General features: G+C 40.3%; 1 protein-coding gene across 5 annotated transcripts; it reads right to left on the minus strand.

Moving 5' to 3' along the window:
• Nucleotides 1–4577: 4577 nt before the first annotated feature.
• On the minus strand, nucleotides 4578–22906 carry lingo2b (leucine rich repeat and Ig domain containing 2b). Of its 5 annotated transcripts, none has more exons than XM_057341831.1 (3): nucleotides 19479–19593; nucleotides 10131–10281; nucleotides 4578–7133 (listed from the first exon to the last, which is right to left on the minus strand). In XM_057341831.1, exons 2-3 carry the CDS (start codon nucleotides 10134–10136, stop codon nucleotides 5304–5306), a joined length of 1836 nt encoding a protein of 611 aa, XP_057197814.1. In that variant the 5' UTR covers nucleotides 10137–10281; nucleotides 19479–19593; the 3' UTR covers nucleotides 4578–5303. The 5 variants fall into 5 exon arrangements, with proteins under 5 accessions (XP_057197814.1, XP_057197813.1, XP_057197818.1 ...); XM_057341830.1 differs by lacking the exon at nucleotides 19479–19593 and adding an exon at nucleotides 18819–19222; XM_057341835.1 differs by lacking the exons at nucleotides 10131–10281; nucleotides 19479–19593 and adding an exon at nucleotides 22660–22906.
• Between the last annotated feature and the right edge of the window lie 1567 nt (nucleotides 22907–24473).

Raw genomic sequence — 24473 nt, forward strand, 5'->3', positions numbered from 1 at the left:
TGCAAAAACATTCTACGGGTACAGCGAAAAACTCAACCTGCAGAGCAGAATTAGGACTATATCCTCTAATAATTAGAATACAAAAAAGAGCTATAAAATTCTACACTCACCTTAAGAACAGCGATACAGAGACTCTCCATCACAAAGCCTTAAGGCATCAAGAGCTGAACCCATGCAGAGAGAAGCCCCTTCATCCAACTGATCTCAGAACTAACTTTACAACCCAAAACATGCCCAAGCCAAAAGAACAATCAGCACAACAGAACAAAACACTAACACAACACACACAAACTGACACTATATGAAAGGATCCTGTCACCCTCACTGAGAACTTTCACCAATACTTTGCTCTTTTTCTGTTTATATTGAGATGTATATATAGATACTTATATACTTGTATTTTGTTTTTATCTTAATCTGTATGTGTGCATGTATTTAATTTTCCTGTGCTTTGGCAATGTAAAAATGTGTTTTATCATGCCAATAAAGCTTCTTTGAATCTTGAATCTTTGAAGTAAAATGTCGATCGGTCTGTCTGCACAGTGCTGCATTAAAGGAATTCTCCACCCAATAATGAAAATTCGGTCATCATTTACTCACCCTCAAGTTCTTCCAAATATATCCAAATATATTGTTATATAAATAAATATACTGTATAAAAATCCTTGTTCTGATGAACTCAAAGAAATATATTTCTGGGACATCACTGACTTACCATAGCAGGAAAAATCATTGTATCATTTTTTTGTTGTTGTTCTGTTGAACACAAAGACAAATCGAAGACATAAGACAGTTTTTTATTGTTTATTTACCATGTACCATACCACTGGAATAGAATGAGAAGTTATAGCTTTATTTTTCATATACAGTAGTATACACTCCAAAATGTACTATGCACACTTTGTCAGCTATAAACTTTAGATCATTCTGAATGGCACACAATCCTTCTACCTCTTTGTATGTAAGACACATCATCCAGCCTTACTGAACTGGTTCATTGATCTCAATTTTGTGGCTAAATACACCTCTTGACCCAAGCCACCTCAAACCACAGTTGAGGGCCGATATATATTGTGCACTCGCATTTCCATTACAATGCCACAAACCTTGTTGACTTATTGTGATGGCAAGAAAGAGACCGGGGAGAAAAAGAGGCAGAGAGAGAGAAAGGCATTTCAAGTTGTCATGGCAACAATAGTGTGAAGCAGCGTTAGCGACACGTTTAGGCGGTGCCTAGCAACCGTATCCTTGCATGCGAAGGCCAGGTTACAAGGCAGCGCAGGAAGAAAATCATTTGTGTAAGGGCTGTTACCTCCTGCATCATTTGCCTGACTACATAAAGCTGAGAAATACAGATTATTTGCTGTTTAGGACAGACAAGCGTGTAGGTTATTACGATTGCAGCTGGATGGGGCTGTGTGAACGCCTCTATACGTAACCCTCACTGATTAGACATTGCTGTGTTCATTACGTCTGAAAGAGTGATTTTCCTCCACCCTGTATCTCATCCCATCATTCCGGGGTGTGGAAGAGTGGAGATGAACGTCTGCACCCCAAGCCACGCGCAGAAGAAGGGTAATGGGTTATTTTACCTAAATTAGTCCTTCTAATGCCACGGAACAGAGGAGGTTATATACCCAACGTGACCATCACGTTAGCATGCCCAATCTTAAATCGAGCATGACTTCACTGCCAAAAAGTGAGTATGGGACATCGGAACAGAATGACAAACCTGGCAACACCGCCACACAGATGTTCCTCAGGGAATGCTTGTTTTGTGTGGTGGTGTAACCGAAGCCGCTGAAGATATAAGAGAAGTTCGAAGATTTATGACTGGTGTTCAGCTAGTGACATGTTGTTCCCCTCATCAAAGCCTTTTTGTTTTTTCTTGTGCTTATTTGGCAGGGCTCTGTCTGAAGATTCCCTGCCTTCTGCTCAGCTCCATTCAGAGTTTAAGGATGAGGGGAAGTGAAGCACACCTGGCTAATCAATAGCCGACATTCATTTTCCAGTGACATTAATTCACAGGGTAATGACTTTAAAGTGTTTCGGATGAAACGTTCTCCTCAGGATCTGAAATATGAGGTCTCTGTAGAAATATTGATTCCTTGTCATTTAGCAGATGCCTTTTATCTGACGTGATTTACAGTACACTAACTGCTGGAACAACCTCCTCAGAGCAAAATGTTATCTGTATGGGAACACAGTCAGGAAAGGCAACTATGAAAGAAATATACCGCTTGCAGTCAACCTCTAACAACAGCTTTTAGCTAGTATTTGTTTATTATCTGCAGGATTTTCTGACATAGTTTGCTAAAGTGACGTCTAAAGTATTATAGGAAAAAATGACAAAAACATGAAATGATATTGGGCTTAGAAAAAAATGCACTAAAAAAGTATCATAATTATGGTTCATACGGTTGGCATAGAATATTGCAGGTATTCTGAAGTCACAATAACCTATACTGAAATGAGATCTGAAATGAAAGTCTGAAAATCTCCCCACTCCTTCACGTCAAAACTTGGGTATGACAGAAATCATGTCTTTTATACACAGAAAAAAATATCAGAGCCCAACTCAAAAAAAAAAAGATCTAGAGGACAGTTCACCCAAAAATGAAAATTCTATCATCATTTACTCACCCTCAGGTTGTTTCAAACCTGTATAAATTTCTTTGTTCTGTTAACACAAAGAAAGATATTTGTAAGAATGGTCAGTTCTGGGACATCATCTACTACCATAGTAGGATAAAAAAATATTGTATCCTTTTTTGTTCTGTTGAACACACAAAAATGAGATATTTTGAAGAATTTAAGAAAACAAACAGTTCTGGGGCACCTTTGACTACCATTTAATTTTTCCTGCTATGGTAGTCAATGATGCTCCAGAACTGAAAATTGCTAACATTCTTCCGAATATCTTCTGTGTTCATCAGAACAAGGTAATTTATATAGGTGTGAAATTAGTGAGAGTGAGTACATGATGACAGAATGTTCATGTTTGGGTGAACTATCACTTTAAGGTTTCATATATGTGTAACTTTTCAATTTTTTTTTATTTGGAGAGCACTGAATTTGTCCTGTGTAAGGTATTGTAATTGTCACATAGGGCATGTTTATCGAAACATTCTGTTAACTTTTTCAATGAATACATTGATTTATTCAGTTCTTACAAACTGTCTACCATTTACCAGTGCAATCAAACTGATTGATGGCAGCATTTAACAGCTCAATGGAGGGGAAGATTATGAATAAACAAGTAAATTAATACATATAGCTTCAGATAATAGAGTACATGCACACCTTTTATTGACCACTTTCAACATTTATGGTGCTTTTTGTAAAAGCTTTATTCACAGAAAGAAAGTCAGACATGTTTGGAACGACAGGACACTCTTAAAAATGCTAGGTTATCTAGGCTAATTTAACCCCTTTTAGACCCAGAATTTTTTAGAGTGTGATGGCAGAAAGTTTATTTCTAAATGTTTTCTCCAGCTGGGGCTCAACTATCCAACCTATCCTCCAGGATGTTCTAGCAAAAAGAGTTCAAGGTATGTGTGAAAAATAAAGGTAAAGTGTCCTGCATATTATGTGATGTTACATAATATTCTTCCGGGGATTAGTGATGAAGTTTAGACCTCCTGATATGTTTATCTCTCTTTTCGTCTCTGCTGCAGTAGCTCTCAAATACCAAGCAGTTCCCGAGGTCCATCTCGAAGCTAGACTTTATGCATCAGTTCTTGATGCTGTAATGTTTCTCTGAGGGAGACTCGTTCACATAGAAAAGTGCCCCCATCTCCTATTTTTACGCCAACTCGTGCTGACAGACCACTGCAAGGTCAAACACTCGACAAAAAACACCATACGACAGTGACGCAAACACTGGCACACTCATATCGTTGAACTACTTTTGTTTAAATTCATAAACGTGGCGGGCCGAAAGGTATATTTAGATGCGGCTGATTGTGTAACAAGCTCACCTAATAAGGACCAGCATACCTTCGAGGTACTTGTCAGTAGAGCAGATAGAGGACGGCAGTTCAGCCAGCCATTTCTAGGGGACGTTCTCCTGATGAAAAACTCTGTCCTTGCACTTTTGTTTAAAGCAATCAATCTAAAGCACTTTAAACAGAGGAAGACTAATCTGTTTGAGTAGGCGTGATCGGATTCTAGTATAGTGGCGATATCAAACACATTTTCTGGCTATCCATCTTTCCTCTTTAAAATTGAGTTAAAGCGGAAGTGTGTGTTTTTTAATGTTAATTCTGAAGCGTGTCACTTTTCCGATGATAAAATACTTTCTTGGATTCCAGCAACAAGGAGGACAGCTTTAAGTGAAGTGTCTTTAAGCTAATTTCCTTCAGGAGTGTAAACAGTTGGAATGGAGCAAGTTGGGATGAGATTATCCGTTTATTCGAACCAAAGCTAGATGGGAGAAGTGTTTAGGAAGCACTCCAGCTTTAATATTGAGTCAAGGGAGCAGAACAGTTTAAGGTGTAGGCACACATTTTGTGCAACAGGGACCGTTTGAGAAGGGCGCGAATGTGATTTGAGATGACAGTAACACTTATCAAGCTGTATGATTTATATTTATTTTCTTTGGAAAATATAAACAGATATTTAGTATGTAAAAACATTTGAGCAGCATTTGACAGAACATAAAAAAGAAACAGAAAAGAACATTTTCACACAGTTCCACAGACTTCCACTGAGTCACAAATACAGCCCCTGGAACCCACCATGTCAAAGAGCTTCTTGCATTTTAACATCTTTACAACAAAATGGCAGAATCTCCCCAGTTCCCCACAGAGGTTCTGCTAACAATAGGACATCCCAAGAGAACAGCAATTCCGAGCAAAACCAAACACTTCACAACACAGCACTGCCGAGGCTTTTCCAGTAGATACTTTGCTTATCGGGGAAGACAACTTGAGTTTTTGCAGAGTTTTGAAAGTTAACTGTAATGTATCTGTAAATAGAGATATATGTATATATGTGTATAAATATACCATTCTTTCCCACAAATATGAAATATATACAACAACTTGAACATACACATGTCTGCACTGTCCAAATAATGCTTTCCACGGACAAAGCATCGCAGAAGACACGTATAACACGGTTTGGTTTGTTCATCAACTTTCCTTTTTTATGTGGATAAATGTTTTCATTGGAATACCATGTGTAAACTGTCATGATAATACATCCTTCTTTTGCAGTACAGAAGACCGAAGATTCACAAGTTCAACAAACACACACACGTGACCATGCAATCCAGCGAAGTCCTCGGACATGTAAACAGTTTAGATCATCTTCATGTTGACTCGTCTGGGCCCGCTTGTTTCTGTAAGTTCCGAATTCGCTCCTTTCCTCTTCCGTGGAACATACTGAATATCCACGCTTCCTCTGTGTTTCCCTTTGCCCCGGCTCCATGCGAACAACAACAGGAAACAGAACAAAACAACACCCAGGAAGCTGAGGCAGCCCATTGCCGTGGAGACCAAGATGGTGGTGAAGTCCAACACCATCCTGATGGTGAACTCTTCAGTGCTGTTAACCAGAGAACTGTTGTAGTCGGGGTCAAAAATGAAGCTGCGGTTGGCATAAAGCGCTCTGTCTCTGATTCCAGAAGTTTTCACAGCGAGAGTTACAGACAGAGTAGTGTTTCCGGCCGGGTTGGATGCCACGCACACATACATGCCGCTATCCTGAGGCTCTGCCATGCGAAACTCAAGTGAGCCGTTGCCATGGACGACAACTCTGCCGGTACTCTTTGTGGTAATGTGGCGTCTGTGCGGTGTTAGCCATGAGACCGAGGGAGGCGGTGCACCCTCCGCACTGCAGTACAGCCAAGCTCTCTGTCCTTCTTCCGCCTGTGCCGGATATGTTGCCATGGAGACGACCCTGGGCTTGGTGCAGATAACATAGCGAGAGATTAGATTTTCCGCCAGGTCCCTTAGGAGTTTCCCAGCCAGGGGGGCAGGCGAACTACATTCAGGTTGAACCTCCCCATAGAGCAAAGGTGGATTCCTATCTAGCAGCCAACGCAGGCGACAGTCGCACACTAAAGGATTCTGACCAATCAGGAGACTCTGCAACGACTCGGAAGCGGGAAAAACGGCTCTTTCGAGCGTGGAGAGACGGTTGTACGAAAGGTCGAGAAGTCGTAGCAAGGAGGCTCCTTGGAAGGCCTGAGGCTCCACGATGAGCAGGTTGGCCTGTCGCACACGTACGACCTCCAACCTGTCCATTCCCCGCAACCATCCCGCTGGCAGGACCCGTATACGACTGTACGACAGATTGAGGTGCGTCAGATAAAACAAGTGCGTCACGACCGGCACGGACGTCAAGTTGGTGTGTGTAATATACAGCGAGCTGAGGTTCAGCCCCTGCAAAGCTGATGTGGGAAACCCTTCTAACAGAGGCCAGCGGTCCACCTCCAGATGCTTGAGTCGTGGAAGACCCTTGAAAGCGTGTGCCTGAAGCTCGGCGATGCCCAGGTCACGCAAACGCAGGCTGGTCAGGCCATGCAGATGCGCGAGAGCGTGCGTGGGCACCGTGCTCAAGTTGCAGCGCTGCAGCGTCAGAGAGCGCAGGGATGGCAGGCCGCTGAACGCCCGTGGGGCAATAAACACCAGCTCATTATCACTTAGCTCCAGAACACGCAGTCTCCGCTGCTCCTCGAAGCCGTAGTCCAGCAGAATAACAAGGCGGTTCTGACTGACATCCAGCAGGGTGAGCTCACCGAGGCCGGCCAGCGCTCCTCGAGGCAGCAGGGTCAGCTGGTTGCTGCGCAGTCGAAGCACCCGTAGCCGCGGCTGGGCGCGGAAGCTGTTAGGCTCCACGGAGGACAACAGGTTGTTGCTGAGATCCAGCTCCTCCAGCAGAAGCAGCGAGGAGAAGTTTTGGGGCGTCACAATCCGTAGACGGTTTTTACTGAGGTCCAACGCCCTTGTCTCTATAGGGATGCCCTCGGGGACCTGCACCAGCCGTCTGCGATGGCATGAGACGGAACGGGTGGGCACAGAACACTCGCAGCGGGCAGGACAGGCATGGGCGGGGCTCTGAAAGAGGAGGAGTGACAGGAGGGAGAACCCCACAGCACAAGCGAAAGTAGAGAACAGCATGGCCACCTGCAGAGAGAGGGAATAAGATGAGACAAAGAAAGAGACACGTGATTTGAGAAAGAAATTGTTGCATGGTTAGTATGACTAATGGAAATCTGTAGACATGTTCTGCAGAATGGATTTGAGATAAACAACTAGATGGGGATGTATAGAAATTTGTTTCAATTCTGCAGAAATGTGCACAGCTTTTTGCTAATAATGCATGCACAACTTTTAACACTCCAGATAATGCAAACATTAGAGATGGGCTTTCTGGTAATTGTGTGTACTTGGCGTATAAATGAATAATTTATAGATGAGGGTTAAAAGCTCTGTTTAGCTGTTTCAGAGGAAAAATGTGATTGTAAACAGTACATTGGTCAGACGCCTCTGGTACTGACTTTCCTGTGGCTCAGTGGTTAGAGCATGGCGCTATAACGCCAATGTCATGGGTTTGATCCCAGGGATTGCACATACGCCGATACAAATGTATAATATAATGCAACGCAATGTAAGAGGCTTTGGATAAAAGCATCTGCCAAATGCATAAATGTAAATGTACTTCTGAGAACATAACCGAATTTGATTAAATGCATACGCTTTTTGACATGTCTGTGTCACTTTCGATCAGCATCTTATAAACCGAAGTTAAAAAAATACAATCATGCAATTACTATGTCTCAGTTCTCAAGTACCCATGTTCATCCCTAATAAACATCCACATGTATAATCTATGCCATTATAATGCACACACATGCACACGACCCCTTTCTTCCATACAAATTTCCTAAAACAAAACCCCTTCCTGATTCTAGCTGATAGGAACCCTGTGGTACATCGATTGTCTCTTTCTCTCTCCTCGTGCGCACACACATACAAAGGCTGCTTTCAGAAAGACATCTCCAAACATGCCATAACCATGGAAACCCCATGCTCGCTTGGCACAAGTCCTGCTTTGCCAATCAAAATCAATAATGGAAGAAAGCAAAAGGCAGGCATTCCACAGGTCTGTGAGACACAGACTGCAAATGTATAATTTAGACATAGTCGACCGATTTTATTTGGCTAATTTCTAAGTGTTCAATGTGAAGAATAAATTAATGGAGAAATGTAGTCATATCACACTCCGCGGACTCTAAAATAGCCGGATAATATCACATGACTGCACAAGAAGCTAAACAGAGATATGTTTATAGTATAGTGTCACTTCTGGACACTAGTAATCCATCAATTAACGTCCTCTAGCATTCAATAAAATGAGTTGAAATACAACCCTTATTATAGACAGCGTGATTAAACCATCTCACATGAAGATCATCAACAGGGGAAATTTTTGCATTTTCTGTGTATCCATCTTGCATGAGATTGCGTCGTTTAAAGCAGCATCTAAATTACAGTCATTTGGTTTTGGCATTAAAAATTGATGCATCCATCGTAAAAGCCCAACATGTTCCGATTTTCCCTAGAAACCAGCCAAGTCTCCTGCTTTAGATAATGGACCCTTAAAACATCCCTAACTATCTGTCCATTTCACAAGCTCTTTTTCCATGTGCTTTTCCCTTTTAGGCTAATTTACTAAGTTTAATGCTCCCTCAGACGTAATGCGTACTGTTGAATGCTAGAAAATGATTTGTTACGCATCTTTTAATAATGAAGAAGAGATGAGAGTAGTTATTGCTTTGAAAATATCATTACAACAGGGCATCGTTTGGGAAAAGTTACGCGGACATAATTTGTAAGAAATAGTCAATTATAAAATCATAATGGATTCTACTGTCGTCATTACTCTAAAAGGGCGTAAAACGAAATACCCACTGGTTATAATTGTGGGCATAAAAATGGGCCACACACAGTTTTTAGAAGGCTGGTAGGACTTGGAAGACTTACAAAACCAATATAGCTACAGATTGACCTGCATGCACTGAATCAAATTTGTCGTTTTTTTTCTGGACGTGTAGCTTTCAGCTTGTCAATATAACACAAATGTATAATATATCTTCCTTTGTACAGTGTACTCCATGTGTACGCTTATGAAAAATGGAAAACAACTATATATAGATTACCACATACTGTATTTGGTGCATACACACAATATCCAGTATACATGAATACTTTTACACTTGCAAACCCTTTGTGTGCCAGATGCATATTTTATTTAGTGTTTCTATTTTCCATCTCTTCACATTTGTACAAATACTTTGCATTCATATAATCTCTGTTAGAACAGGAACATTCTGTTACCATTGTGTACTGAGCAAAAAAAACGAACTTCTTCAAATTCATTAAATCAGCAAGAAAAGGTTGGAGGTGTAAATTCTCTAAAAATCTATTTCAGATTCCACTGGTCCAAATGACTCCAATTCTGTGCGAGGAGCGCAGTCTGTCTCATTCGAGTGATTAGTAAAATCAATATTCTGCGTTCCTCTTAAAATCAATATCAATACATGCCGCAACACTAGCCGCTGCATTTTGACCGCTTTTTTGCGAATGTCCTTGCGTGCACAGGAGAAGCATTTCTCAGCCTCGGCGCAATCCAGTTTCATTCACAACTCCATCAGGTGCGTCGCGACACGACATGTGAAACGTCTGCCTGCCAGCGTGAGTTTGAGAATGAAGACAGAGGATGCGTCAGGGTGGAACATCAGGGGGCAACGCTAAGCCTGTGGTTCCTTATGGGGCGCAGCTTACTGCCAGGAGAAGTTTATTAAGTTTTAATGAGTTAATAATTCAATTCATCCCAGCTGATCCAATGACAGTATCAGCAGCAGGGGAGAGCATGAGCGTTGATGTGATTCCTGCTAAAGGTGCCTGGATTAGAGAAGCATTTCTAAAGCTAAATCAATTAATCATTACAAAGTCCTCTTTTCGAGGACTGAGATAAGCTATCATATATGAGGATACGTTGTCACGCAGTGGGGAACAGTTTTGGGCTTGGACAAATGCACGGTTTCGGTCCTGAATCTCACTGCCGCTCAGACGCTTTTAAAGGAATAGTTCACCCATAAATAGAAACTCACTACTCACTTTCATCTCAATCCAAAGCTGTATGACTTTTTTCCTTGTGTTTCACAGAATGTCCAAAGCGCTCGTTTCTAGGCAATGGAAGTGAATGGTGACCACCACAACTGCCTCTAGTCCCCATGTACTTTCATTGTACTTTGCTGAATATCTCCTCCTGTGTTTTGGAAAGGAAAGAAAGCCGTATGAGTTTGGCAACAACATGAGAGTGAGGAAATAATGACATATTCTTCATTTTTGAATGAATCATGCCTTTAATACTCACAAATACGCACACATCGTAACAGTGAGCTATGAGCATGTGACTGTTGAAAAGGCTTCTGAAACTTTCTAGCGTATCGAGATAAACATCACAGCATTTTCTCGTGCACTGCAGGTGAGCTTTGGGAAAAAATGTGCCCGCGTCTCTCCATTGATCTACATCAGTGTCTCGCCTCCACAGACGGGGATTGTGAAGCCTGCGGTTTTTCTTACTTTGAGGACAATTCTGTAGATTAACTTGGTCTAATTTTAGTTTATCTAATTTTAGTCTCATCCATTTTTCATTGAGTGAAACCACCACAGCCACTGAGAGAGCAGTGTCCCATCTCCCACCGGGTAGATGTGTGTGTGTGTCGGAGCTATATGACACCAGGGGGAAAAGCAAAAGTCGGTGCATGTTGGTGAGTCTGAATGAGAATCTGAACGTAGCGTACACGCATATGTACATATATCAGCGTTAAGTCCAGGGAAATGCGAGCTCGTGCACCTACGCTGCGCGCTCGCTGACCTTGATCCTTCGGGGTCTCGGGATCTCATGTTTTATTCAGGTCTACAGCGCGAGCTTGATCTACATTGGGTGATCATTTCATACAGAGGTGTCTAAATGTAAGTGCCACAGGCTGTGTGTGTTCCCCGTGTGTCGCTTTCAGTCAGCGTGCTGTAGTATCTCTATGATGCTCTGATCCAGCCCAGTGGAGCGCTATTGACTCCAGCTATTGATCTCTGTGTTATTACACATTCACTTCTTTGCACGTCTCTCGCATTGCACAAGATTGAAACGCTGTGTAGCTCTGCACCCATGGCAACCAGCCGTCAATCAAGCTCTTATCTCTGAATGTTTCATATCCCATGAGCTCAGGTGAAAATCTACTGAATACTTTAACAATACTCAAATGGTTCTGCTGGAGTCGGCGGGTTGGCACATTTAAACGAGGAATTCGACGATACGGTAGTTCGTCACAAAACTTGCGTCTGATCTTTTCAGCAAAACTACGCCTTGTTTCATATTGCATCTTGTTCACAGATCTCTGTGCTGGTGCAATTAATGTTGAAAGCCAAAAGCAAAGCAGGTGGTAAATAAAAAAATATGCATGCACATTTTTCTAGTGACCATGGCAGCCGTTTTTCCATCAAATGATGATCAAATAATAAAGCAGAGCTTTATGTAAGATGCTCAAGTAAGCGCACTTTCTTTATTTTAAAAAGCAATACGCCGCCTGCATCGCAGTGGGAGAGCGATACTGTAAAGTAAGACAAATCATAGTAGTATGAATATACAGTACATCCTCCACATTTCACACCCAAACTAAGCCAGGCTGCAAGTTAGAGAACTGCGTTCGCCAGTAAGTGTTTTGTGCCGTTGCCTGATTTGCATAATTCCTTTAGCGACTCACGTGCTTCAAAACCACAGACAGAGCAAATCATGTTATTTATTCATTCTTAGATGACTGTTTTCCTCTCAAGAAGGTTGATCGAAAAATTTCCATATAGAATATTAAGAATGATTCCAGCATGTTCTTTTCAGCTTTCTATCAGAATAAATTAGTATGTTGATGTGCGTCTCTCCGTCTCTCTGGTGGGGCATGTGTAAGGGCTGATGCAATGTGTTTATGTTTACTGAACATCAGTAGGGTGTCTGGGCTCAGCTGTTAATGCCTTAATTCGGGATGTGTTTGTCAAGGATGTCAGCACACGCTTTTCAAATGACAGGAGTTAAAACCGGGATTCTTTAGAGAGTAAGAATCACAAATTATAAGCATAGGAACATTTACACGCATAAAGCTCAAGTAGTCATTATGAGCTTAGAAATATGGTTGTTTAACATCCCAATCCTGGATTGTAATAATGTCATTTATATAGGAAAATGTTGACTTTAGAAGTCACCTTATAGCAGAATAGTCCAGCAGTGTGACCGTTTACACCATGTAGTCTTGTGCACTTCATGTAGTCTCATTACTAACATAAGGTCATACAATTTAATGCATAATATACTGAACGTGTTTGAATAATGCAGTTAAATATAGTTTTAGACATTGCAGGACACAGTGAAGTGTTACATGAGCTACCCATAGGGTTGCATAGCAATTGCGATTTTGGTGCGGGAAAATCTTTCCGGGGTGCACGGCATTGACATTCTGTGAGAAACAATGACACGATCAACGTCTTGAAAGAAAGAAACTCAAAACACGAAGGGCACATAGATGTGATGTAAGGGCAGAGAAAATAATTGAAGACACAATGGAGAAAAGAAACCGAGGATACAAGAATATAAGATGGAATAATGAGAGGAATATAAGCGGTAAATCAAAAAGAGGAACATGTTGCCCTGAATAAGAACAAACCAATGAGACAAAGAAATCGGGCACTGATTCATCTTCCACCTGCGCGTTTGGATAATACCATTAATGTATGTGTAGTCACGTTTATTTGGCCAACAGGTTTTCCCTCCCAATGCTTTTGTCTGTGTGTATGTATATCGCTCCTGTGTAGTTGAGTATCATTTATGTTTTCTTGCCGAATTCTCCTATTCATGCAGACTGTGTGTACAAAAACATGCACACGAACAGAAAGAGACGAGGTTTGATGAGCCGACTGCCTTCAGACTTTGCTTCTGCAATGCTAATTAACCCAGCAGACAAAATCCAACATTGCACTAACCCTTAACGCCACAAACACACCCACACAGGACCTCATCCATAACCGTGCATGAAACTTTAAAAGAGGATGTGTATTCTTTTCTTTTTTCTTGTATGTATGCTGTCTTTTATACGTTAACAAAAGTGATTCACCCAGTAATGATGCTTGATGAAGAAATACATCAGAGAAAGAGATACCGTGACTGGGATTTGTTCATGTAAAAGTGTTCTGGATGATTTGTCCCCATTGACTTCCATTACACAAAACATTTATCATGATAACAGAATTTTTATTTGGGGTAAACTATTCAATTTCATATTACTCTATGGGATTTTTTCACCTTTTGTATTACTGTCAAGCAAAAAAGTTGTAAGTCTCATTGTTTACAATATAATAGAATATGGGGAAAATTTAGATTTACGTTCCTTGCTTCCTATTTGCAGTAGACAAAAAGGTTTGTTCAAACTAAATGAGAAATTGTAATAGTAATGCTTGCCTAAACATATATAGGTTGATCTTGTCTTTGAATCACTTTAACCATAAATTATTTGCTCCTCACATTTATATTGCTCTTCTCTTGGTGGGACAGAGCATTACTTGGCATGTCCAGGGAATTAGATCAAGAGGATGTTGACTTTTCTAAGCGGCAATCCTCTTTACAGCCGCCTGTTTTTGATTCTATGAAGTGTATTTCCATTATGGGTCTGAACTTGCTTTGCCAGAAAATCTTGGCACTTGGTTGAATAATTATACTCCCAATGAAACATACAGATAAAATGCATGCATTGATCAACACTGTGAAGTTCTCCATCAATTAAATGAATTAAACCCTTAATAACTTGTAAGTTTCATATAATGCATCTTCTCCAAATATATAGTCGCGTTGACCAATTAATTATTAAAAGTAGTCTTAAGGTACTTAAAGTCCAGGCATAAGCCATCCAATTTAATCTAAAGTAATTAGACTCGGACCACTAAGTGAAATTACTTTGGCAGTGGCCACCGCTAACTTCCTGAACAGATTCTTCAGCCAAACGGTCACAGACTCTCGCATACAGACATGACTGGCACTGCCACTGCCACGCATCGATTTACATGCATATTTAGTTGGTTACTTGAAATATGCAAATTCATGCACATAATGCAGATTAGCGAGACAGTTATCGGGCTTCATCTTTTTGAGAACTGTTTGTCCCCAAACAAGCTAGCAAGTGAGCAGGAGAAATAAGTATATGACCCCATTCTCACGTGCAAAGTTCAGTAAAGCGACGGCGGTTTTGAGAAACAATTATATTAAGAATTACAGTGCTCTACCTCCGCGCTCGGTGGGCGTGAGCTGTATCCAGATGTGAAGTTGAACCATAGCTCATTCAGTCACAAATGGGATGTAATCTGCAGCAACTGAATATGAATAAAGATCCTCCCTTTAGAAATACTGGAATGTAAAAAAGTTTGGAAGCTAGTTAATTAGAGATGACTCACAGCATTAACGGAGGGAATGCATTTAGGAAAAAAGTCTGCCCGTCTACCTGGAAGATGTTCAGAAAGCTCCTGGGGCCATCAGGTCCCTAGAGTTGAAACAGAGCAATCGGCACTTTGAAAGGGAGCCTAATTAAAAACACGAACACTCAGAGCAGATTTTTTGGCTTGTCATACGTCTGACAGTATAATGAATCTGTCTAGTTATTAAGGGACTTCAAGTGTACTTGAGCTTTTCTGGACAGTTTGTGAAACCTCTCATAAAACTATCATCATAAGAAATATATAGTGAGAGTATCTCCTGTGAGATTAGCTGGTGACATTTGTAGGCCACTGCCTTGTACAAAAGAGCTGTAATACTTAAAATTAGCACAACCTGAAATAAACCTTCAAGCTTGAGGGAGTGTTTAGACAAAAATAGGTTTGTTGTCATTTCATCTCTGTGGATCACCAAATTCTTTATTGTTTAGTATCTTAAACTGCTCTCTTCCATACAATGAAAGCAGATAGGGACCAGGGTCTGTCTCGCCCTTTTCTAGGGATACCCAAGGGATGAAATTGTTTACAGCGAAGAAGTTCTTGGAGTTCTTATGTTGTGTTTCATTTAAATATCAACTTTAAATGAAACAAATAAAAATAAAACAAATTATACAATTATTATAAATTAAGTAGTATAGAGCTGTAAAATAATTGGCTTGTATCGGTAAAATAATCTAGATTTGGGTACTAGATTTAACTAGATTTTAATTAGATTTAACTAGATGCAACTAGATTTAAATGTTAAACTTAAGTTTAATATTTTAAACGTTAAACTTAAAACAATTCGTATTTAAATACAAATTTAAATTCAAGTGACTTCTTAAAGACAATTTGATTTAATTTACAATTTTAAGGCAGCTTTTAAACTAAAGTTTTTAAGTTGAAATACGCATGTTTGCAGTGTACAGTTGACGAGAAATGTTTGTGACACTGTTATATCTACTGAGATAACTCATCTTTGATTTTTCTTTCTTATGTGTTTTAAGTCTCAAAAGTCATAGTGAATACTATAAAACTTTTGTTATTTTTACCATAAGGCAAAAACTTATTGGAGATGAGATGGGCAGAATGTTCACTGAATGTTCTGCCACTAGTCACTTTTATTGCAAATAAGTTACCTTTGTCTTTGCAATATAATTGAATGGTGAAGGTTGTCAATCCTTAATTTTCTGCCTAACATCTTTGTGTTACAGAAAGAAAAGTCATATGAATTTTACATTACAAAAGATTAACAAACCGCACTCCACACAACCCCAAAAATGAGAGGCTGTATATATGAAGGAAGAAATTTCTTTATTTATTATTCAATGAAAAATTTGTATGGAAAAGAGCAGCTTGGACATTCTGTATAAAAACTCCAACATACACAGGTAAACTATACACATAACATGAGTGTCAATAAATAAAACACAAGCACCAAAAGTCAGTCTTCATGCCCAAACACCTCCTCTATACCCCCCCATATGTCCCTGCACATTTTGCAAATTGTTAACACTACTGTATCTAATTTGTAACCCTGTTGACATCTCTCAAAGTTCTTTAATCAAACCAACAGCTAAACTGTCAGACTTATTAGCCTGTCCTCTGAAGCATGGACTCACGCTTTACAAATCCCTGGGGGGGGAAAGGTTTTACATCACTTGCCACTAGTTTTCAATTACATCAACTCAATATCATAGTAAGTGTGTGATGGGTAGCTAAGGCTGAGCTGCCCTGTACTACAGAGAGACCTATCTGCATATAAAAATATCCATATTGTAATACATTTTTATAGTGGTATAACCTCCTAAACATACAGAACTCACACTCTCTAGACGTCCAGTCCTCCCCTCTCTCTACAGACAGCAGTATATTCTCAGTGGCACCATGTTTTGCTGCCTTTTTATAAATTGTGGCTCTGGCTTTATTCCTTCTTGATTTGTATCTTTTGCACCCTGCCGAAAAGTAATTGCAACGATAGAATGTATGCACATTCTAATAAGTCATTCTGGCACAAAAGAGAAATGTATTTATGTAAATGTATGTCGGCACGCCTTGGAAAACACTTCAACCATATCGGAAGGTTATGTCTTAGGGGGTTATGTTTACCTTGAAACAAACGTATTTAAATCACTAAGAAATCCTATAAAACATAGCCTTCAATTCTTGTAGCGTTGCTGAAGTTCTTTGTAAGCAGTCTGGAGGAATAAATATGGCAGAGCTAATCTAGGTAAACCATTTTGCTTTGCTAAAGAAAAATGAGAAATCTTTTCTTTTACGGTCCAGTTGCTACAAGATGTCAGCAAAGCAAAGGCAGTAAACAATACAATCCAGACCTGTTGGTGTAGTGTTGCTTACAAGGGAGAATGAAGCACAGAATAAATGGTTTAACAATTTCTGGTATTACATGGCAATTTTAATAATATTACGTTAAAGAATGTATTCCCCTATAGGGCTTCATTAAGAACAAAACATTACACTTTTTTTAATGACTTACAATTCCTCTGAGGGGTAATACGCATGATGTTGATGGGGCTGTTATGATTTAATTAGTTTGGACATACAGTGTAAATGATTATACAGCAGTAGGTGTTAGGGTGTTTGTTCACAATACAACATGTAGAGAAACCAGCAATATCAAAATGTTTTCTGTGGCATTTAGACACTAAAACACAGTCACGCTGATGTTCCATACAGTTGTAAGTGGAACGTTGCAATTTTTTAAAACAAGCAGTTCATATCAAATGATTTATTTTTCTTATGAACCACTTCGGAAGATGTAAAAAAAAAGCTGGTCTAACGCTGGTTTACAAAAACTTCCTGCTTCAGTAATTTCACTGTAAAAAAGAAATGTTGGTTCAACTTTAGTAACAGTAACCTGGCTGCCTTTTGTGTAACAGAACCTTTCTGATACACAAAAAGTTTTTTTGTGGCAAAAAAGGTTCTTTAGATTATAAAAAGGTAAGAAAGAGATGGTTCTTTAAAGAACCTTTGACTGAATGGTTCTTTGAACCAAAAAGGGTTCTGTGGCACCGCTGTGAAGAACCTTTTAAGTACCTTTATTTTCTAGAGTGTTCAAAAACGTTTGAACAAAACACAATTAATAGAACATTTATAACTGACTCAAATGATACATTTTTTATATTTAACTACATGCGTATAGTAAAAAAATTAACAAAAGAAACCATAAGTGCTTTTAGACCAGTAGCGAAGACATGATCTGTGAAATCCAGGCGGATAAATGGATAAAAATCCATTATGAGAAATCTGGAGCATCAACGTGTGATTGTCAATAATTTTACTATGATTTCAATCTTCAGATTAGATGTGTGCCTGTGAAATTATTTCGGAGCCCCGAGTTCACTTAGCTTCAATTTTGGAGGACAAAACTTTTTGCATGTGCATGCATTTCTGTTTTCCTGTGTTCACATGTACCAATAAAGGTAAAGAATGAAGCACTAGGTCTATAGTGTGACCGCACCTTTACGTTTTGCCTGTAACCAAGCAACACACCGTGGAAGACAGTATGTGAGTGAATTGGAGCAACAGCATTTTTGCTCTTCTCTCTGAAAAGTGTTCTGTAATCACTCTCAGACTCCACCAATAACCCTCTCTTTGTTTCTGACAAAATCTGATAAAATCTCAACTCCTCAAATATACTCTAGAGGGCAAAAAAAAACACAGCAGAATGATAGGCTACTGTAAAACACCAAATACTCAACATAAGCACTCCTGAAAAAATAGTTGGGCCAATAATATTACAGCAACAGAAATGCTGTATTTGAATATAACATATTTTAAGGCTGTATGTTGTGTTTCAAACTTTTTCTCTACCTTCACCGTTTTCACACACCCATTCACACTCTCAAAAAAAAAAAAAAATCACGGACTCACACATCAAGTGACACCTACTGTACACGCAACTCATTCACAGATTTAATAATTTACACCATGGTAAGAAAGTTAAAAGCCTAAATGTATTTTCTAAGCGAAAGAGATTATCCGATGCTCCCCGGGTCTCTCCAACGATAAAACAGGTGCTTTCCTCAATACAACCCTAAATAGCCTCTATCAACTAGCCAGGTCCATTTCCTCAACCTCCTCAATGTTTCCGTTTTTCCTCTCCGTCAGTCCCTAATGGACCTGAAAATTGAATTCCATATCTCATATATCTGCTGAGTTCATATTTTACCCTAACAGGGTTCAAACCAAATAATTGTGCTTTTCTAACATGCGACGGCACACGAGCAGCAAATGCGCGAATCGCTCGTGCATTAATTTATTCAGTAAGTTACTTACTTATTCAGTCAAACCTCTCTCTGTGTTTCCCGAAGGCAGGTGTCTATCCTCTTGATGGTGCCTGACAGCTTAAACCTGTGCTTCTCCAGCCCTGAAATCCAGACTTTTTCCTCTTTACCCAGGCACAGCATCCATCACTGTCCGCTGCTTCTCTAGTCTATCAGCGCGAGCGAGGAAATGTTGAATGCCACATGAGAGAGAATTGCTGTGTGTGCTGTCCGCCGAGAGCTCCGCTAATGGATGTACGCATCAACATCGACGCCTGACCATCACAGACAAAGTGAACTACTGACACAGTTACGCGTGCCGCGCGCGCCGACGAAATAACGCATTTCTCAGGACGGCGATCGCTCCCTCGCACTCCTGCTTCTTCGTTCTCCCACCTCTCTACTAAAGCGCAGCAGGAGAGGGCTGTGGAAATGTGCCGCTCGCGCCGAAACCCCTGGCAGAATACATCACCACTTTCTCCTCTATGACTCACATCGCGCGCACACACCTCCGATCTACCTGCCACGCGCAGTCTCTTACAGGTAGGTCTTCTGCGTTTTCCTTTACATTTACATTTTTTTCTCCCTACACTAAGAGAGTGGCACTCTCAGATACAGTAACACTAACTCTGTAGCTGTAGGCAAGCTGCAGTGTTTAATGTGTGCTGTTTACCTGTGGCTGCTGCTCTAGATGCCATAAGGATCAGCCTTCCTGTAATCAGTGTCTGAGTGATCAGCCAAGAGGAAGAGGGAACAGCCAGCACTCTGTCTCCACGACAACGCCCGGCAGATGCCACACCTCCAGTTCAGGCTGCTCAAGAACAATAAGCGTTTATCCACCCTCCCTCACTTAGCTTCTCCGTCCGCTGTTTCCCGCTGTAAAGCCGCGCTCACTCTGAAAGAGTGACGTGCTGGTGTGTGACGTCTTACCTAGAGAAGCGAGGATGTTCTGCGTGTGTGTCTGTTAGAGTTCCACAAGGGGATTAGACACTTTTCATGTCTATGACGCACAGTAAAGAAGCAGAGAGAGAGAGAGAGAGAGAGAGAGAGAGAGAGAGAGAGAGAGGGCAGGAGAGAAAAAGAGGGAGACCAGAGATGGAGTGTGAGGAAGAGACAGCGGATGGGGTCGTCATGGAGATATTCACCCATGAAGAATGTAGGGTGAATGATGTGGAGGGGAGGGGGGTTGTGGCACAAGGAAAGGCCCAAGACACACATAAACACACACACACACACACACACACACACACATACACACATACTTAACTACACTTTCTATTCACTATCACTGAAAAAAGACAAAGTCGCTTATAACAAGCCGAAATGAAAAACGCAGAAGGCAAACACGCTAGACTGCATGCATATATTCTCTCTTCCTCCTTGTGAGCTCTTTCAATGTAAAACACTAGCCCCGAGGGGGGCCTTTCTACAGCTATATTGTGCATCTGACTTAATGCTCTTGCCTTCAGATTAAAATAGCTCCAGCCAAATGCTTTAAACCTGTCGCCTTCTCTAAGATTACACAGGCCGTCTCGCCCTGTCCTGCATCTGTGTAATGTGAGATTCAATTTAAAAGCCTACTGATGGGACAAAGTGAAGGGCAATTGTCTTGACAATACTTTAGGAAACATGAAACGTCATGTCCAATTCATATCAACATGGTGCGGATGACAATTACCATATACTTGTATGACAAGCTTCTCATTCCGCTCTCTAAACAAAGGACCCCACAGCACATGCAATTCTGGATTGCAGGTAATAAAATTACAGCCCCATCAGTTAAAGACCCTCATAACAACTAAACAATTGATTGAATAGGCCGTCTGCATAGATGAAGCCATGACGCGTGTGATCTTATAGTAGCTTGTTAGTGCAATCTATCTGGGGCATAAACGTATGCAGCATGTGCTCTGCAGAATGCCAAATGTGCTTTCAAAGGTGCAGCAGTGATTGTAGAGCCTTGTCATCTGATTCTGTCATGATGATCTGATATCAAACAGATGAAAGCATGCTGTGATTGAATGTTCCGTGAGTTCACGCAACATCTAACCCACACGCACAATGCATTCTCTCAGAGTGAGTTTCAGTAAAGCTTAGGCAGGCCTGTTTTAAAGCACATTAATGCATAAATCGAGAGGAAGGTTACATTATTTTGATGGCCTTATGTTCTGTGCACACAGACTTTGTTTACTTAAAAGAGTGGCCGCTGGGTTCATGCACACGGAGTGATGACGTACTTCCACTAAAACCTCAGCCAGCTCGGTTACATCTCGTCTATAGAGAACAATGGCGTTTTTCACTCAGTCGCTTCAAGATGAACATAGGATTACGGTCAACGACATGAGTGAAATTATCCAAACATTAGGTCTCGACAACCAAAAAGGTTTTAATCGTGCTGTTGGTTTGCTGAAATGTGAACGTTTGCTTACTAAATACATTGTTATCACTTGGTGAAAAATTACTTCAGTGCTATGAGGGAGGAAGTGGCTTAGCTGGCTGAGATTTTAGCGGAAGTACATCCTCGCCCTGTGTGCATATGGTCTGTTGTGTAACTGAATTCAAGTATTTGTTCAATTCACTTTGTAAAGACAACCGAACTGGACAACTACTTGTTAATGCAAAGACAGCACTTCTTTTAGACACTGACAGCTCTTCTGAGCTCCTCTCCAGGAGTGGTGCTGGCAAATCACAGATATGGAGGTACGTGTGCAGACTGAGTCCTTTGCCAATTTTGACACCCATCTCATCTCGGCCCTATTGTGTCGCAGCCATACATTCAGGCGGAGTGCTGTGTTTAAAGGACACACTAAATGAGCATAAACAAAACAAGGCACATTGTCAACAGCAGTTTATAAAAAATTCACCTGGACGACGGAACATCTCCACTTCGATGAAAAACAGCCAAAGGGATGTGTATTTATAGGCTACACATTTATACACAACACTTTTGGAAAAATAGCTCACACAAAACATTAAGCTTGTTATCCTCTTTCAATTTGATAGTCACAAAAAATTCATTATCGACAGCTGTGATTAAGCAGCTGTGTTCCTATAAGTGAATCATGCACGTTTTGAAAGACATGAGACTGAGTACATGATGACAGTGTTTTTTTTTTTTTTTGGCTGAACAATTCCTTTAATAAGCTTTTGAGTCACTAACAGAATGCTGCATGTGCCCACATAGACAAGAAGACTTGATTCGCTAATAATCAAAGACCAATCACAGACGTCACTGTAAAAAACTGTAATTAGTTTATTTTACAGAATTTAGCATATTTTGGAAATGCGTTAAAAATGTCAAGCTGAGTGTAGAATAACATGAAGAACGTGGAATTTTACTTTACAAAAAAATGCTATTTTACAGGTTACAAAAAAACTTAAAAAACGTTACCAATTTCAGCTTCATTAATTTTGTATTAAGTTCAATTGACTCATAAAGCTAATTTGATTTAATGTAAACATTTAAGGCAGCCAAAATCGGTGAATTGTTTGCAGTGCAGCTGACAGAAAATTTCGTTTTAACGGATTTTTTTTGCTGCGTATGCGCTGGACAACAAGAACTAAATCTGACGAAACAGCTGATGCGTTGCCTGTTCACGAATAAAAAAAACCCTAAAGCAAAGAAAAAACGAAAAAACAACCAACAGAATTATTCAGGAGACGCTTTGATTGTTTTTTTTCCTCCTATGTTTGATCATTTAAGGCGTCTTTGTTTCAAAGAAGCAAACAGAGAAAACCCGGGATGGCGCACTGTGACGATAAGGGAATGAGATGCATATATCAACGTCTCGCGTGCAAGCGAAATGAGTGATAATCGTGCAGTGTGTCAGAGTTGAAGTGGGAACAGAACGCACCTTCACAGCTCACACACACACTCCATATGCAGCTCCTGACTGGCCAGTCGGTTGCCATTGGAAACCATCAGAGCGCATCAGAAACAGTCCTCGAGGGACTCCTGTCCAGCGAAACACACTTGTGTGACAAAGCGCGCTTTCCCGTAGCTGCACAATTCGGTTTCACACCCTTTATCTCATAAAAATAAATAGAAAGTCATCCGTCAGCGCTCTAACACAGCCGGCGAAAGGGTCATGCTGTGCTCGGATATTGAGCACGACGTTTGAGAGAATGAAATAATTGTGGGACGGCAGAAATATAAATCTACAGAACGAGACGAAATAAACTCCGTGCAAAACGGTGCTTGAATTGTCTCGCAGGTGGTCTCGTTTTGCGATTTATGGAGGGCAGGAATAGGCTATAACGTTTTGGCCTATGAATGAAATGTTTGTATGTATATGTAAGGGAAAGCATTGAAGCTGATATTCATGAAGCCTATTTCACCACAGGCACTAGATCAAATAGAAATCTTACATTTTAGGATACATATGTGGCAACATGCCTTCAGAAAAAGCAAAAAGCCATCATAAGTGTGGGAATATATTGGAAAATGTTCCTTCAGGCTACAGCCAAAGGCTTAAGCTCTTTATGTTGTGACTAATTGTCAGAGACAAAGTGAAGGTTGAGTCTCCATCTTGTGGTCATTAATCACAATATTCTCATATCTGCATCCCACAACCTTCCCTCCAAAACGCTCTAAATGGACATTAATTTCACATTTGGCTCATTGGCAGATGAAAATGTCCCACACTACATGTAGTATAATAATAACCAGCATGAGGAAAACAGCACTTAATCTAAATTTTAAATGTACTGCATATTCACTGATCCCTGTATGCTGTTTACTTGCTGTCCACCGCTGAAACGCTGAACATGTTTGGCAAAAACCACGGCCAGATGTCAGGATTGCTGCAAAAATAAAAAAGCATTCATTCTGTATAGCTAGAGGCAAAAACAAACATATAAAGTAATAAGACATGACTTCACCTAAGAACATCCTGCCATGAGAATAACCATATACATGGTATTCAGAGGTCAGAGAGAGGGTTTATTGTCAAAGCAATGCCTGATAGGACCTTCCCATTTAGAGCAGTTGTATAATACTCCCATTCTTCATCTTTTTATCATATCAGTTCAAAGATCTGGCTGTTAATAGTTTTTTATCTCAGTATGTATGTGCCTTTCATAGTAGCCTTGACTGTCCTCTCAATGCACACATTACAAATATTCACATAGCATGGAACACAGACGTCTAAATTAAGATTTCAGCACTACATTTCTCCATCGGCCCTGGACCAGTAATTGGTGAACAAACTGCACGAGCCTCATTAGTTTTGTAAGGGTCACTAAGACAGATTCAAGGGCCTCTCATTAGAGATGCTAGAGAGGTATAAGATAAAGAGCCACAAATAGCACATCAGAGGGTTGCCTCGTTATGTCGCTGTCCAGTACTGAATAAACATCCAAAGAACATCAAGATGATGTTAAAAACTATTGACAAGTTTAGCTATACTACACATTTCTTTATGAGGATCTGGCTCCTAGGAATTCAGTAAGCCAGAATAATTTTTATGGAGATTTGGGGTTGCCAAGTTTGATTTTGTTGATGGTTTTTGTGGAAGATTTGTTTGGCTATTAAAATGTTTGTTAAACTGATAAAGCATCTGGCCTGTTTATTGATCAAAGTACCTTTAAAAAGCATTAAGCCTTATGACTTTTAAGCCAGGGTCTTTAGAGATCGTTTAAAGATCAAACAAGCTGAGCTAAAGAAATG

The sequence above is a fragment of the Triplophysa rosa genome, linkage group LG9 (assembly GCF_024868665.1).
Source record: "Triplophysa rosa linkage group LG9, Trosa_1v2, whole genome shotgun sequence".
Taxonomy (NCBI): Eukaryota; Metazoa; Chordata; class Actinopteri; order Cypriniformes; family Nemacheilidae; genus Triplophysa; species Triplophysa rosa.